Source organism: Pseudorasbora parva, chromosome 17, assembly GCF_024679245.1.
Source record: "Pseudorasbora parva isolate DD20220531a chromosome 17, ASM2467924v1, whole genome shotgun sequence".
Taxonomy (NCBI): domain Eukaryota; kingdom Metazoa; phylum Chordata; class Actinopteri; order Cypriniformes; family Gobionidae; genus Pseudorasbora; species Pseudorasbora parva.
The window spans coordinates 28928219-28946725 of record NC_090188.1 but is presented as its reverse complement, the minus strand read 5'-3'; the positions used below and the strand labels follow the sequence as shown (position 1 = coordinate 28946725).

Below are 18507 nucleotides of genomic sequence, written 5' to 3'. Positions count from 1 at the left end.
TAATATCTAGTGACATATCAGGGCCATTTTATGAATCATTGAAATACATTTTTTACATGCAGTTCTTTTGAGCCACAACGATCCAGTTAGAATACTTTTCAACCCCGACTATGGATTAACTGTGATAACACTAACTTTAACTGTGGTATTTCAGCAGCATTGTGGGGTATTAATATCAAATTGTATTATATTATTCATTTAGACATATTAAAGGCATTAAATGAATGATGAAAGAGGCCAAATAACATAAACTTTTAGCAGTTTTATGCATTTGTATTTATATCAAATTTTTATAGCCTAAATAGCCTACCATAAATCCATTCTAGATGCCATAAAAACTATATTGTTACTTTTTACCATGGAGGTATTGTGTGTTTTTATCTATTGTGATCTAAATGTATGATACCATGGAAGTCTATTGGTTAATTTTAATATGAGTTCTAACTCAACGTTTACATTTTACTCTTTAAAATGAGGCATACATTTTTATGTTACTGTTTGTGTATTACATTTGCATAACTCAATCTAGTCCAACTGTCAAGTCAAGCTTTTATCAAATTTGTCAAATGGGAACCTGGACCACAAAACCAGTCATAAGTCATTTTAATTGAAAAAAAAAAAACTATTTTAAATTAAAAGGTATACATCATCTGAAAGCTGAATACATAAGCTTGACGTTGATGTATGGTTTGTTAGGATAGGATATATTTGGCCATGATACGCTGTCAAAAAAGGAGTACAAAATTTTACCTTTTAAGGTTGATGTCCTCCAGAGTTTAGCTCTAACTCTACTAAGCCACCACAGTATTAAACTCATGGAATATTTAAAACTCAGACTATTTAAAAATATGGAATCTGAGGGTGCAAAAAAATCTAAATATTGAGAAAATGGCCTTTAAAATTTTCCAAATTAAGACCTTAGCAATGCATATTACTACTAGTAATAAATGCTTTATATATTTATATTTTATATTATATATTATATTACAGTAGGAAATTTACAAAATATCTTAATGGATCATTATCTATACTTAAACTCCTTATTATATTTGGCATAAAAGAAAATAGTGTTGACCCATACAGTGTATTGTTGGCTATTGCCACAATTATACCTTCAGATATTGACTGGTTTTGTGGTAAAGGGTCACATATGTTTTCAAGAGAGAAAAATATCTAATGTAATAATATTTTACATTATACTGTAAAGATGAATACTATATACATATATAAAATAAGATAAATGTATCCAGCCCCCAGGTGTGTCCACAACATTGAATCTGGCCCCTTTAAAAAAAAAAAGTTTGGAAACCCCTGAAAAATCCTGTCAATCCAAATGTAAAAAAAAAAAAAAAAAAAAAGAAACATGATGAAATTTTCAGAGACCTTTACGGCAAATACTGTTTGTTAAAAATACATGGTGTTTTATGTCACAGACAATTCCCATGATGCAAAAGGATTCACAGTTATTTACTGTAAAGAGAATTAGCAGTGTTATACTGGGTGATATATACTACATTACTGTACAAATTACAGAAATGTCTAAGGGTGTACACTGGTCCGCAACATGAATGGTCCTTTCTCTGTGCGTGAGTACAATTTGCAGCTGGTGGTTTAGCTTTTTTGGCAAACTCTCAGAGGAATCCCATGCACAGAACAAAAGCTTTTCATTTTCTGCCGCGTTTCTTGATTCCCTTTTTATTCCATCTTTTCATTTCTTCCCTCCCCGCACACCTTTTTTTTTTTTTTTTGCACTCCTTTCTGAGTTAGATTGAGATTGTATCCTATTCCAACCATTCAGTAAATGGCTTTCCTCTGCATTTGGCCTTATCTTTTTTGCTCCATGATTATATCTTTGCTCCTATATTGCAACACATTGCAAAAAGTATGTGCGGCTGTACATGTGTGGCTGCAAGTACATCCTTTTGTTATTTTGCTCTTTGTGTGACAAGGTAATTTCAATAGAAAACAGTCCCTGTTATCAATGCGAATGTGGTGGAGTGAGATTTTGAGAAGAATACAATAGAAGTTATGACTTCATACTTCATAATTGGATGGCAGCAACGGATTGATCGGGTATCCAACCTCATGTACTCAAAGGTACTATGCGAGTAGTGCGTGACAGGACATGTAGTAGCAGTCTATTTACCAGTGACATTCAGTGCAGAAATGGCTGTGCTGAAGTCATTCATCTTATTGACCTTGATGCAACAATGTCAGCATCTGCCTTTCACGAGGGCATTACATATAGAGCTGCGTGAAATTGTAGCTTTATACTTAATATACATTAGAATAGATGAAAGCTGTGGTTTCTAAAGAATCCGTAGCCCAGGCAAATGGATATCTACAAAAATGGGCTATTTGTGAATTTACCTAGATTTCTTCCCACTGCAGTGTCTTACTCTGTGCTTTATCCTGCTGTACATGTGGATGCTATGAATCATGTATGTTAAGTGAGCGTACATGTAGGACACCAGTGCAAAAGGTGCATGAATGTGGCATCCATTATTGAGAAAGCTAGACCTGAGAAATGGCACTGAGACCACTTTACCCACTGTAAAGTTTCGCTTTTAAATGTGGAAGGCAGTGCTGCAAATTACCGTTCCATGTGTGTACAGAACACGCTTCACTCCCAAATGATTGACACCGCGGTAATCATAACAACGTGCTGGCGCTCTGCCGTGTGTTTAATATCCTCTATTCTGACCAGACTTTGTGTTCCCGAGGTGTCATGTTTTGCTTATTCTTTGACAGGCTTTTTTTGGGCTTATTGTTTGGGCCTCATAAAGCAATCAAGTTTATTAAAGTGACCAGGTGCATGTTGCGATATTGTGGAATTATTTTCAGCATAAAGCATTTGGATTTATTTCGTTTTATTGTGTGCTTGTTCTTCACTTTTTTTAGCAAGATCTGGCAACACAAATGAGTCAAGGCTTATACCACTTTCCCTGTGATTTCTTGCACCGTACACCCTTAAAAAATAAAGGTGCCATGAAGAACCAAAAATGGGGTTTCACAGTGATGCCATAGAAGAATCATTTTTGATTTCAACTACTAGTTGTTTAGTTTGATTCTGTCCACTGCATAGAATTTGTGTAAATGTGGTTGTCACTCCTGTAAATTACTAAACTGTGTGTGAACAGAACAGGATTAAACACTTAAAGGTGAACTGACAACCGAATTTAGCTGCAGTGTGTACATGGCCTAAGGTTCATAATTTTGTTTTGGAGGTCTCCTTAGAAGCATCCAAGGTCAAAAAACACTTACATTTTCTTATATTATAAGTTTCACATCACTTAATTTTTCAAAGAGTCAGTTTGAAGACTCTAAACCCCTCCTTTCTGAGAGCCTCCTCTGCTCTGATTGGTCAGATGGCGCAGTCTGTTGTGATTGGTCGACCACTTAACAGCTTTACGCAGCAATGAAAGCAGCATCTTCTCAACAAACACAAACAAAACTCTTGTAGCCTCAGCTACAACTACAGTGTTTGAGGGTGGGTCAATGTAGATGTTGTTCGGCAGCCAGTGAAGACCATAGGCTGGCATTATACAAAATTTGTTACATTGTTACATAGGTTTATGACAAGTGAGAAATAACTGACAACTCATTTCAGCAGTTCAGAATCAATTATTTCTTTTTGGAGACATTGAACCCTATTTTACACTATTATGAGTGCATGGTCTGAAGCACATGGCACAGGTGCACTTAGGTCATGTCCAAATGCACTTTTGCTAATTTAACAACGGAAAAACGGTCAGTGTGCCTGGCGCATGGTCCAAAAGAGTTGTACCTAGTCCCTTAATGAGTCATGGGTGTGTTTTGGGCGTAACGTGCCATAAACCAATCAGAGTGTCATCTCCCATTCCCTTTAAAAGCCAGTTGCGCTTGCACCATGGCAGATTCGCTATTCACATAGTGGAATTTGCGTGTGGAAAGACTGAACGATAGGAATCCATTTATTTTTTTATATTAACAAATGTTTGTGTGCTGCTGCGTGTGTGTAATTTGAAGAGTGTATGCACACTGTGCACCCACCTATAGATGCACATTATTAACACGCCCTTTAAATAACAAAAAAAATACTTCGCTATTAACTTTAGACCAGGTTTTTGTTGGTCAATGGCGCAGTCATTTTTTTTGCCTTGAAATAGCAACACCAACAATGCGCTTGAAGTTGAACACTCTTTATTTCAGAATAGCACACCCATGGGCAAACAAATGGGCAAGTGCATTTGCTATTTAACTCTTTCCCCGTGAAAAAATGAATATGGGTAAGTTTCATTAAAAAAGCAACATTTTGAACAAAAAGCTGAGAAAATCACGGTTTTCTGAAAGACTGTTTCCAGATCCGATTCAGAGCTATGATCAAACAGATTGAGTAGAACGAGTCACTCAACAGCCCGAATGCTTTCACAGTCCTGTAGGTCGTCCTGGGTCCACATTTCATTCAATAACATTAGACCGTTTTTATTCATACGCTGTTTATGGTTGATGATCATGTTATTTTGCATATGCATCTGTTTACATACAATCGCTTGTTTTACTGCGTCTTCCTCGTGTGTGTTCTAAGAGATCGGGAGATGCAGTACTCATTCAGAAAATGCATAATAGTGCCCCTAGCTTTTAACAGTGGAAACACAGAAAATTCTGTGTTTGGCTGGGAAGCGTTTTCTCACAAATTTCTGTGTTCCCCCCTTTGGGTAAGATTTAAACAACTTGGTGCTGGACATGAAAATGAAACACTTGTGTTGCGTCTGGTAGTGCACTTTGATCTAAAATTCCTTTTACTTCCACAAACAGCTATATTACACACTGCATGAAAAGTAATATCTGAAAAAAAGCATAATAGGATAATAGGACTTTAAAGGTTCATAGTACTTGCAAGGTACTACACTTTTTAGGAATAGATAAAGGTACAAATTTGTACCTTTCTTAAAGTTATATTAAAACAGTAAAGAGTCAAGTTTTCAGTGTGATTCTGTGTTCAGAGTTATTGGTGTGACGTAGGTAGTTAATAACTATGGATAAAGTTCCAAATCTGAAGTTCCATTTCAGTTCGTATGTGGCCTTAGAAGTCAAAAGGCTTTAGAACAGAGCTGTTGTACTAGTCCAAACTCATATTCACAATTAATGATAGTTCGAAATAATAGGCAGAGGAAAAAATGTATAATTGCTCCTTACAAACAGCGTTCTCACTTGTCAATGCTTTCCCAGGTCAGGAAGAGCGTACTTCAAACCTGTGAACAACGCGTTGAGGTCTTTTGAGTCGAACCAATTTGTCCTTTAATTAGATTCAGATAAATACATTTTGCGTGTGCATTTCATCACAATTAGCCTTTGAGCTGGAATCTCTCACTTAGTGTATCCTGCTTTGTATATGGTCACCGGTTATTATAAATATTTAGCTTTGGCCCTGTTTTGCTCATGTCTTTCAGATTGATGATCATGGTCTAAGGCCAATTACCAGTATGCTGTTGCTTTAAGACTGCATTCATAAATCTTAGTTATTTATAAAGATTGTTAATAATAGGAATGACTGTAGTTCACCTTGATACATTTATCAAGCTAGTTTATGACCCTTGTTTAAAGCTTAAAGAATTAGCTTGTTTTGTGAATGGTGAACTCACATTGACCAGCAGTTCTTGGTCATGTTAAGCTAAGTGTGTGTGTGTGTGTGTGTGTGTGTGTGTGTGTGTGTGTGTGTGTGTGTGTGTGTGTGTGTGTGTGTGGTGTGCGTGCGTGCGTGCGTGCGTGCGTGCGTGTATCCTATCTAATTTGTTATTATTATTATTATTATTATATGCAATTATTATTATATTATTATTATTATATGCTACACTCATGCAGATATGTCTTAGACTTGTTTTTCAGTGTCTCAAGAATAACAGTGAACTTCAAACACCAAGACACATGGCTGTGTTGACGGTTACATTTCAAACTAGTCTCATATTTACTTTGGAAGCATGAGTCGTCCCAGGGATTACCTGCACAGCTTTGTGGGGCGCACAGAGGATGCTGGGAAAGAATGATGGAACATTTGTGCAAGCCACAGGTATCTGTTTTGACAGTGAAGAAACTCTAGTCTCACTGTGTGTTCTTGCTGCAGAGGCATTAATGTTGACACTCCAAATTGTCCCTAGAGACATCAGGCGAGTCTGTGATTGACAGTTCATCATGGGCCGGTGCCAGCTGTATATAATACAGCAGATATTGTACTGTGCATCCATAGTGGCAGAGTCCCAATACTCGATTTGTGTTTGATAGAATCTAATAGAAAGATGATATCTGGAATGAAATTGGGGGTTGATGCCAGTTCAAATCAGCCAACTCTAGAAATCATTGGAAAAAGTTGTACACTTCCAGTCAGAAATACTGTATTAATGAGTGTACAGGTAGAATTGTGCTCCAAAAAAACTAGTTTTTAGCCAATATTCACTGTCAAAAGCCTTGAAAGATGTATCACTGGGAAATGATATTCTATTTAGTCACACTTGACCTTAACAAACCCTCCTGTAGACGCTTCTTACACTTGAGGGAATAATTCATGGCATGCATAAATGCAGATAGAGCTTATACTCATTTGGCTTTCGGTTGTTGCTGTTATGAGTCATTTATAATGTGTGAAACCCGCCTGTGCTTTCAAACGCTTCAGAGAAGATAAGGTACAGTAGATGTTCTGCTGCATGTGTTAGAAAATGAAGTGTGCTTACTGGAACTGTAAAAAAATACTCAAGCTTATTACGTTCCTGAAGACATGAGCAATGATAGTTTTCTTTTTGTCTTTCCACTCATTGTTGTGCAACATCTGCTCTCAACACTAAACCAATTAGACAATTAGCTCGCAAGAATGCTAAAACCAGGTTCGTGAAAGATGAAAATAAATGCAATTTTTATATATGTATAAGAATGTCTTTTAAAGGGCGTTTTGTTTTATTTGGCGGCAACGGTTGCCATTTTGAATAGAAGTTAATGCTGGTTCTAATAGAAAGGTGTCAGAACACAGTGCATCGCAGTTTGATGTGAATGGGGCTGTATAGCTGTAGACCAGTCAGGGTGCCCATGCTGACCCCTGTCCTCCGCCGTAAGTGCCAACAGTGGGCATGTGAGCATCAGAACTGGACCAAGGAGCAATGGAAGAAGGTGGCCTGGTGTGATGAATCACGTTCAGGTGGATGGCCAGGTGCATGTGCATCGCTTACCTGGGGAACTCATGGGAAGAAGGAAAGCCGGCAGAGGCAGTGTAATGCTTGGCCAATGTTATACTATGAAACCTTGGGTCCTGCCAGCCATGTGGATGTTACTTTGACACATACCAACTACCTAAGCCTTGTTGCAGACCATGTACACCATGGAAACTGTATTCACTGATGGCTCTGACCTCTTTTGAATAATGCGCTCTGCCACAAAGCTAAAAATGGTTCAGGAATGGTTTGAGGAGCACAACAAGAAGTTTGAGGTGTTGACTTGACCTCCAAGTTCCCCAGATCTCAATCCAATCAAGCATCTATGGAATGTGTTGAAAAAACGAGTCTGATCCATGGAGGTCCCGTCTCACAACATAAAGGGTCTGCTGCTAACATCTTGGTGCCAGATACCACAGCCCATATTTATGGGTCTAGTGGAGTCCATGCCTTGACAGGTCAGGGCTGTTTTGGCAGCAAACGTGGACCAACACAATTTTAGGAAGGTGGTCATAATATTATGCCAGATCTCTCTCTCTCTCTCTCTGTGTGTGTGTGTGTGTGTGTGTGTGTGTGTGTGTGTGTGTGTGTGTGTGTGTGTGTGTGTGTGTGTGTGTGTGTGAATATTATGCCAGATCTGTGTGTGTGTATATATATATATATTAGGGGTGTAACGGTTCACAAAATTCACGGTTCGGTTCGATACGATACACTGGTGTCACGGTTCGGTTCGGTATGTTTTAGATACAGCAAAAAGAAATAATTGGCAGATAAATTACCTTTTTTTTTATTATTATTTTATTAAAACTAACAAAGTATGTTTGTTTTTTTTAACATTGAACAATGATGGAGCTATACTTTACCCATCTTCTATGTAGTTACAGGAATAAGACATTAGCTCTTTACATTAGCTCTCTCCACACTTTTTTCACACTACTACTTCTGTCTTCCCTTTGGCCAAATCCTCACTTGTTTGACTCTCAAGGGGGCGTGTCTGAAGAACGTGGCTGTTCAGCTCCCATTCATAATGTAATGTGCCGTTACAGTCAGGTAGCTTTGTGTAGCCCTTGACATCCAGCCGTCTGTTGTCAGAGCAACTGCTGTTGCTTTGGCCAATTGGTTCTCTGTTTGTGCTTTTGTTTTTTAAACAAAGCAGGAATTACTGGCTGAAATGGGCTCGTGAGGGAACCCTGTAACGGGGCTCAATTACTTTAAGCATGTTCTCAAAACTCCGTCTGCAGTGCGTTTTGCGCTGCGTATGCGGTGCAGGAGCCGCACACCCTGTTGTCCTTTCACATATGCTGCGTTTGCAGTCCGCAACCGTTAACATGGGTACAGAAAAAATATGCACCGCATAGACTACGCACTGCAGACGGAGTTTGTGAGAAACGGGCGTAAGGTCTCATATCCGCGGCTATAAATGGACCACTCGCCGCGGTGATGTCTTTTGTCATTTGAATAAGTTGGAAATGTCTGTCTAAATGCTGCGGGGATAGTTTGTGGCTGTTTCTTCTTTTTATCGTCTTGTTGTCGGCGTAAATGAGTTGATTGACATGACATTAATTATTCCCGCTGCTGTACCATCATGTAGCAAATGCGACATACCGTTGTTTTTTTATCCATCACTCTTGCCAACACCATCATAGCTTACAAAGAATCCAAAGTTCACCCAAACACCAGACCTGTTGGTTATTGAAGGATCTTCTATTTCTGGTTTGTTAAACGCAATAGCCCTTTTGCCACGAGCATTCAGCGCGTAGCCTACTGAGTAAGCGAGCACCTGACTGAGCAGCCTAAAACATATTTGGTGTTTTTTTTTTTTACTATTTGTAATGTTTATTAAAGAAATCTCTCATGCTCATCAAGCCTGCCTTTATTTGATCAAAGATATTATTAGTTTAAAATAATGAAATAAAATTATTTCTTTCTTTGATGCAACGCTGAATTTTCATCAGCCATTACTCCAGTCTTCTGTCACATGATCCATCAGAAATCATTCTAATATACAGATTTTTTATATTACAGCTTTTTACTGTATGTTTTTATCAGATAAATGCAGGCTTGATGAGCATGAGAGATTTCTTTAATAAACATTACAAATAGTAATGTTTTTAAACAATACTCTACGAATGCATGTATGTATACATAATATATTGAAAGAGAAAACGTTTATTCTAAATTGTAAAAATATTTCTCATTATTAGTGTTTTACTGTATTTTGATCAAATAAATTGAGACCTGGTGAGTATGAGACTAATTAAAAAATAGGTAGCACTTTATTTTACAGTGTCATTATTACATATCTTACATACAATTACTATAGTAATAACAGTAAATTATGCATAATTACATCCAAAGTAACATTATGTTAATCTAATAGCCTTTGTGGCCGACTGTTAGTGACATAACCTTCCTTCTTTCAGAGGAAGAAGCAATATTGATTTAAGGTTACAGCACAAAGATTTTTTTCCCTTCAAAATATCATGCATCAATTAATCTTTCACAGCCCAGAAATGCGTATTAAAGTAAAAAGGTCCTTTTTGAATTCTTGCTGACTTTAAAGCATTATTTTCAGGCACAAAGGGTCTTGCTGAGCGGAGGATGAGCTTATAGCGACATTGCGCTGAGAAAAAGCTGAATATTCACATCTCCCAGGACCTTTTCCCCAACAAGAGCCCTGAGCTGATTACACTCCCTCCTCCCCTTCATCCTCGTAATGAACACGAGCAAAGAGGCCCCTGAACTTCACCTCCTCCGTCTCCCTCCCATCTTAACGAGATCCTCTCCACACTTCCACCATGAGACCTCAGCCTAATCTGTGGAGGCACTGAGGTATTATTAGAGCTGTAAGAGTCCTTGGAGGAGATGCTGGGAGCGCAAGGCCTGGCAGATGAGATGGGCTTTTGGGAGGTGCACGGTCCCATTAAGATGGCATTCACAGAGGGCCTTTGTTATCATTGATCCTAACGCTTTCAGGGAGCAGTGAGACTTACTGATCCATGACCATCTCATCTGTCTTGCAGGGTTTCAGGGAACTCGCTGTGAAATTGATAGTGATGACTGTGTCTCCAGACCTTGCCAGAACCAAGGCCTTTGTGTGGATGGGGTCAACAGTTACAGGTCTTATTGCCTTTTCATTTCTAATTTTACTTCTCTGTTGTGTTTGTTTGTCTTTCAGCATTTATGTTGCCAGCACCATTTCGTGTTCAAGGGACGTTTCACGTCACTTTTTAATCATCCCCACGCCATTTCAAAGTCAATGTGTTGGTGTTTTTTTTTTACCCTTTTGGAGCACAAAATACTTATTTATGTAACTTAACTTTTTCCCGCATAAAAATACAGTTGACAGTTGTAAATTGAACAAACAACACCATACAATTCCAACAGAATGTGCAAACAGTCTATAAAGCATGACAGAATGGTTATTCTTGGGTAAATTATCCCTTTAAGACCTTATAAGACAATGTCAACATGCAGTGAGAAACATTTGTTTAAAGGAACACGCCGACTTTTTAGGTCAGAATTTTTTGGGGCTTATTCACCGTATCTCCAAGAGTCAGATAAATCCATACAGACCATTCTCATCTCTGTGTGTGACATAACACTGTCTGACTCACCCACCGCTAACCTAGCTTAGCACAAAGACTGGAGATAAATGGCTCCAGCTAGCCTCCTGCTCAATAAGTGACAAAATAATCCAGTGTGATGTGGATAGTTACATCGTGTACTGAGACCGATGAAAAATTAAAAGTTGTAATTTTCTAGACCGATATGGCTAGAAAACTTCTCTCATTTGTAATAATCCAGGAACTTTGCTGCCATCCCATGGGTGCACCGGTGCAATGATATCACGCAGCGCCTGCAAATAGGCTAACTTCCATCAACATAACCAACGTGACAACCTGCTTGCGCTGAGAGTGTGCTGGGGACTATTTTCAGGCGCTACGTAATATACGTAGTATAGTAATATACGTTGTAATACGTAAAACAGTCAGGCATTTAATGGTTAAATATATATATGAAATCTATTGTTTAAAAAACTATTGCTTAACAAATCATTAGAAGATTACATTTTAAATTAAAGGTGCCCAAGAATGAAACATTTAATTAACCTTGCCATAGTTAAATAACAAGAGTTCAGTACATGGACATCACATACAGGGAGTCTTAAACAGCATTGCCTCCTCCTTCATATGTAAATCTTGTCGGTGAAAAACACCACGGAAAAACAGGCTATTTTCAACATAATGCCAACTGTGACGTAATCGCTGAGATCCTTAAAATGTACGCCCCCAACTTTTGCATGTCAGCCTATGTTCATTTTCAGGCGGAACTGCACATCTGAATCATCAGTTTAGCAGATAATACAAGCGTTGCTCGAGGATAGGGAAAACGGCAGCTCTCATGGAGACAAATGTCATGTTCCAGGCTGTCCAGGGAATGTGAGGACTTTTCATACCCTTCCCACAGATAAACAATGTCAAGAGTCATGGTTGATGTTTATTTACAATAGATACCGCAACAAAAAGGGTTAGTTCACCCAAAAATGAAATTGATGTCATTAATGACTAATGTCGCTCCACACCATAAGACCTCTGTTCATCTTCGGAACACAGTTTAAGATATTTTATATTTTAGTCCCAGAGCATATGCAGTCTATGCACACTTTACTGTCCATGTCCAGAAAGCTAATAAAAACCTCTTCAAAGTTGTCCAAATGTGACATCCGTTTGTTTTGATTAGAATCTCTTGAAGTGTTCCTCAAATAAAGATTCAAACGGCCATGAATCAATGAATCGATCAATGATTCGGATCACCAATGTCACGTGATTTCAGCAGTTTTGCAGTTTGACACACGATCCAAACTGCTGAAATCACGTGATTTCATTCAATAATCGTCATATGCACTACCATTAAAAAATTTGGGGTCGTAAGATTTATTCAGTAATACATTCTGTAAAGCCCATGCTTATAAAGAATTATTATACTTCTTTATAAGTATTACTATTCTATGAATATATTTATAAAGACTAAAGGGGTCCTTGATTGCGATTTTACTTTTTTTTTTACTTTACTGTTTGAGCATAAACAAGTTACGACGCTCAAAGTTCAAAGTAAAGGGAGATATTTTCTGTTACAGAAATTGATTTTTAAGGACTACAACAAGCTTTTACCTGGGCTCTTGACATCACAAACCTTAAAATTGACACGCAACAAAGGGGGGTTGGCCATAATGGGCTGCTTTTTAGAGAAGAGGAAGAGCATTTGGGCGTCTGCTCAAGCTGTCGCACCAGTTTTTTCACATTTATTGCAAAATAGTACATAACACAAATTCAGTACCATGTCATAAAACAATATGACAACATAAGTTATTACCATAATTAAACTAAACTAAACCTGGTGTCTTCATGCATCATACATTATCTGGCTATACATCATGACAGAATTTGCAAATAGAGGACTTGAAGATAGTTAACTCCACATCAGCTACAAAAATTCATCAACTAACCATTCAGAAAGTTCTGTTGCATTCTACATGTTGTCACTTCTTTGTGAGTCACTCCATCCCGATTCCATTTTGAACATAAAAGGCTGAACAGTTTCTTACATTTTCATTGCGTGTCTATGTGATGTAGTCAGAGCTGCTAACATGAGCTTTTGAAGCCCCCCCCCCCCCCCTTTTCTTGAAAGCGGGAGCAGTGGCTCATTTGCATTTAAAGGGACACACAAAAACGGCAAAAAAAATGTCTCACCCTAAAATGGTGTACTCACACTCGGCCCTTTTGGGCGTGGTTCGGTTGGGCTTGAGCGTGGTTTGTGTGAACGCTAACCGCACCAGAGCACGGAACAGCTGTGTGCTACTCTCATCATTAAGACAGCAAACATCAAAGTATTACTTCTTGGATACACTTTTCGATTAAATTGATTATTGATTAACATGAATTGTAGTTTGCGATTAATCTGTGAATTCCTCCATCAAAGTCAGCTGCCTCCGTAGTAATCTTCTGATACGTGAGGTGCAGTCAAGTGAAAAACTCTGCGTGGCATAAATGATAAATCTATACGACAATTCACCATGACGTCACAACAGTAATAAACGATCTTCTGGGTGGCAAAAGCCGAAGCATTCCTATGGCAACGTTAGTAAATTGCTTGGGATTCAGGCATAGTAAACATGATTATTGAGGAACTGATTAACTAATTCGTAGATGGTCTATTTCCCTGTTATCTAACTAAAAAAGGCTATGATCATTTTCTGTTGCTCGGTCAGGGTCGGAGATGGCACAGACGTGAGCTTCTGACGGTCAAAAGGATAGCGTGCTGTAGACTAGCACTACTCCTCTAATGTTAGGCACTCACTCAAACTAAACTCGCGGTGATGATGAAGCCAATGTGGTACACGCATCAATCATCCATCAGCCTACAACTATGTTTTGCTTTTCCTATTTCTTTTATTGACATTCGATCAGTAGCCTACATGCCACTAGAAGTTCGGTCTCTTCCTTTTACTTCAGGCAGTGACTGGCAATGAGTTTGATCTTTAAAAGAGATCTAAAGTTTACTAATATTAGTCTCGAATTTCCCCAGCTGAAGATAATTATGCTCTGCTATGATTTTGTAGATGGAACGTTTTGAGAATACTTCTCTGTAGCTCCTCTTTTGACGACGTCCACTCACTTTAGCCTCCTCACCCACAGGTTTTGCTGGATATATTTACTTTTTTCTGAAGGAAATCGATACAATCATACACCTTTTGCTGTATATCGGACGGCGCAACCCCAAACACAACACGTTTTCATCATAGTTTCAACTTTAATCAACAACAATGTTCTTAAAGGGTAACTAAACCCCTGTTCACAGCATAACTCCGCCTATGTAACTGTTTACAGTAGTCGGCTGGATCTCTTCAGTTTGTCAGTAGAAGCCGCTCGGGTTCTGCCACCCGGAAGTGTCTTGGTGTCGATTGTTTACAAACATTCTAAAATGGTCTATTAGGCAGTCTATTAGTGAAAATACTTTTCTTCCGGTCTTCTTCAAAACAAAAAGTTGCGTCATGAATGATGTAAGCATGCTCTGGCCCGGTACGTTGGGCAAGTGTGAGTGCAGGCCAGTGGGGGGAGTAGGGATGGGGGGGACAATCGCACTTGGGCGCGGTACAAGGCAACCATGTCTAGTGTGAGTACACCCATAATCTTATGACTATGACTAATTATTACTTTTAAATCAGTGTATAATGGATTATGAGAGTGTGCATTAAAAAAGAAGCATATGCATGTCTTATAATTATAAAACGTAATTTAAATGCAACTGTAACTGTTATTATAATGCAGTATATGTCTTTAGCACATAATGCACATAATGAGTCTTTATAAGTATATTTATAGAATAGTTATACAGTATTTGCTTTTAATAAAGTTATTATAGTATAAATGGGGATATAATTCATTAGAAGCATGGACTTCATAGAAAGCTAGCGATTTTTTTAATTTTTTATTTAAGAAATTAATATTTTTGTTCAACAAGTACACAGTTACACATTAAATTAATCAATTACATGTTATAAGGTTACTTATAATAATGCTTATACTTATGTTATAAGGTCTTAATATATTGAATATACGATTTTTCTTTCAAAAAATGAAAGTCATAAAAGTTTTCTTTCATTGCAATTAAACGAATATATGGTTGAATTTTAGATCTTTTTTGGCGTATTATTTTATGACAATTATTATGTCATGTCATGTAGCTCATACAAAGATATGGCAATGTAAAATCACTTTTCAGTTCCAAAAGTTTTTTTTTTCACAACTGTAAAATGATCCTCCCTATGCAGCTGTTTCTGCAAGGCAGGTTTCTCAGGCCAACACTGTGAGGAAAACATCAATGAGTGTGCATCCGACCCTTGCCAGAACAGTGGTGTCTGCCAAGACCTTGTGAACGGGTAAGTACCATGGCAACATCGAATTGCACGTTTTCCACTCTATAACGCAACCCCTATAAATTGATTATGATGTAGGAGCCCAAGTATCGTCTCTGAACTGTTTGTTTTTACTAGACAGTCTAGAAATGAGATACGTTTGAGAGATGCTGGTATTATTGTCTAAAGTACTGTGGCTTATAATAAAGGTCTTTTTTCATCCTTGACATATATAAGCTGCTGGTCTAAACTCAAGTGAGAATAGTTCAGCTGGTTCGCATCACACCTCTATATTGGCTTTTCTCTACTAGATCTTCTCCTCTTTGTGCTTTAATAGGCGCCTCAGGGCCGCTCTTGGTTCAGTCCGACATATGGGCAGAGAAATCCCGAGGCCAATTTAAGTCCTAAATGGTTTGTCTCTACTTTGTCTCCTATCATGTATGGGCTCCCCTGTGATCATCTGCTCCCAGCGTTCCTCTGGAATTGCTTCCGTCTGAGGGATTTCACTTCAGGTGTTTCCGTTTGCTTACAACTTATTCTCTTCTCCACACAAGTGCTCTTTTGACACGGCAAGGCTTGTTTTAAAGGAGATCATTCTCAGCGGACCTCTTTTACCTTGTCCTGTCAGATGTTGGTCTGTTTGTATGCAGTTTACTGACAACAGTAGTTTACAGATGTTTGCTTTGATAACCTTTGTATGTTACAGCCAACTTGATTTTATTCAGGCTCAGGAGGTCAGGCTTTAGCTAGTTAGCATGGTCCAGTTTGCCTCTGTAGGTAGATGTTGTTACTACACCATCTGGCTGCAAAAAATGACTTTTAAAACAATGTAAAAATAATAGCAACTTTTCCACCATCGGGCTAAACGGTTCTAAGAATGGTAAGGAACTGTTACGGTTATATTTCCACTAGAGCTTGAATACAAACCGTTCTTGGCTCAGACCTCTAGCAAAAAAAATAGGCCCACAACATTAAAGATCCAGCAGTATCCAGCAGATCCTCTTACCTGTGGGCAAGAGGTACTTTTTTATCCCTGTTTGCACCAAACCTATCTGATGTGTTTACTGTCAAAACACTCTTTTTATTTTCATCTGACCATAGAACCAGTTCCCTTATGAAGTTCGAGTCCTGTCTGAAAACTGAATATGCTGGAGTTTGTGTTTGAATGAGCAAGGACCATTTTTCTTAAAACCCTCCCAAACAATATGTGGTGATGTAGGGGCTGATTTGTCTTTAGGCTTTCTGATCCCAAGACTCAATCAATCTCTGCAGTTCTCCAGCTGTGATCCTTGGAGAATCTTTGACCACTCAAACTCTCCTCCTCGCCGTTTATTAGGACAATATGGACATACTCTTCCAGGCAGATTTGTAACATCTTTAGTTGATTGGAATTTCTTAATTATTTCCCTGATTGTGCAAATAAGGATTTTCAATGCTTTAGCCATTTTTTAAAGCCACTTCCTATTTTGTGAATCTCAACAATCTTCTTCTGCACATCAGAACTATATTCTTTGGTTTTACTCATTGTGATGGATGATTCACGGAATTTGGCCTTTGTGTCTCCTCATATTTATACTCCGGTTGAAGTCATAGCTGGACAGTTTCATGTTCCTAGTCATCCTGGTGTGTGTCTCTGTGTAAATATATGTAAATATGAATGGGAACATACTTCAGATATATTTAAAAACACAAACAAAAATCAGTGGTGCAAGTAATTTGGGGCAACGTGTTTTGGAGAAAAAACATTTATTTACATAATGTTTTCATAATGTTAAATTTTTGCTACTTTTTTAATGAAAGCTCAAAAGGATAAACAGGATAATGCAGATTTATTTTTAAAGCCAACTTTGCTAATATTTACCAGGAGTGCCAATTCTGCCCATAACTGTAGAACGTCATTATAGACCAGGTTTTCCCAAACTGGGGTTCACAAACCCCTTGGGTTTTTTGAGGACTCCAGAATGCCCATGAGTTGATGAAAAGCTAATAAATAAAAGCATTACTAATTAATACATTTCAAATGAAAGCAATCAGACTAAAACACTTACTAAAAAGACAAAATAATATTTTTACCTACATGTCATGTGACTACAGGGAAGGCCCACGGTATAGACGAGGGGTCACCAGTCTCGGTCCTGGAGGGCTGCTGTCCTGCAGAGTTTAGCTCCAACCCCAATCAAACACACCTGAAACAGCTAATCAATGGTCCTATAGAGGGAATGCATGTGACGTCATCATCAGCTGGAGCGACTGTGATTAGGTGATTACGCCCCACTGAGAGGCAGCATTGGTTTACAGCGCGAATGCAGCGAAAACACACAAAACCAGGCCCTGCGCCAGAATGGGGGTAGGGGGAGGCTTGTCCACGGACCGCATGGACATCACTGTTCCAGACTAGAGATGGACTTGATAATAGCGTGTAATTTTTTTACTCAAACCACTGCCACCTGCTTCTGCTTTTAGAGTGAAAAGCTGCCCATAACTTTTTGTCTGTGATCTGTAATCCTCTGTAAGAATTCGTAATAATTGCATATTATCAGCTAGCAAAAGATCCAGTGTGTATCTGTATTTGCACTCGTCTAATGATTACATTTTCAACGTGTTTTTTGTTTCGGTGAGTAATGTAGCAAATCACAGACATGTTTGTAGATATCTACAACGGAATTGGCCAATCACAGGTGTTGAATTTGGAATCACTCACCGCTCGCCTCGAGTATTTGTCCAGGCGCTGAGTTCAGTTAAACCTGCGCGTCAATCCTCTGTAAGTGCAGACATTGTGAAAATAAGAGATGCATTGTATACCAACGTCACTGCGGAACTTTGTGAGATTGCGTTTATTGAATGAGTGACAGCTTTTAGTGAATGTATAGTATATTACCACCACTACACGCTTCAAAACACTGACCCATCCACATATACATTGGGGATTCACTCGAAAAATGTGATGAATGACAGTTATAAACATTCATGGAAAACAAAAGTTGTATTTAACTTCTGAATATGACCTATTAATAATTATATTGCACAGACAGTGTGCAAAGAGTGCTCTCTTTATAATCACTAAAAGCTGTTACTCATTCAATAAACGCAATCTCACAAAGTTCCGCAACAAAGCTACAATGAATCTCTTATAATGTCTGCACTTACAGAGACACGCGTGTTAAAGGGTTACTTCAGCGATTAGCATATAGCTTTGTATCAGTAGAAACCCTGGAATATATTCAAATGATTGTGCTTTCCCCCCTCATATCCCCCTGATACAAGAGATTTATGCGTTTTATTTCTGGAAAAATTCCTCCTATGATGCAAATTGACGATATTTGCGTCATAGGAGGAATGTTTGCCTAAATACTACAGCCAGCAGAGGGAGTCATTTCCGCATGTTTTGAACTCACGCATGGAGGATGGGAG

The 18507-nt window shown here is 38.4% G+C and overlaps 1 protein-coding gene across 1 annotated transcript in view; it reads left to right on the top strand.

Moving 5' to 3' along the window:
* Nucleotides 1–18507, top strand: part of eys (eyes shut homolog) — a 376512-nt gene that overhangs the window by 174629 nt on the left and 183376 nt on the right. The window contains exons 22-23 of the mRNA XM_067421808.1: nucleotides 10202–10298; nucleotides 15013–15120. Coding sequence (XP_067277909.1) covers nucleotides 10202–10298; nucleotides 15013–15120 — 205 coding nt within the window. The remainder of the gene's footprint in view (nucleotides 1–10201; nucleotides 10299–15012; nucleotides 15121–18507) is intronic.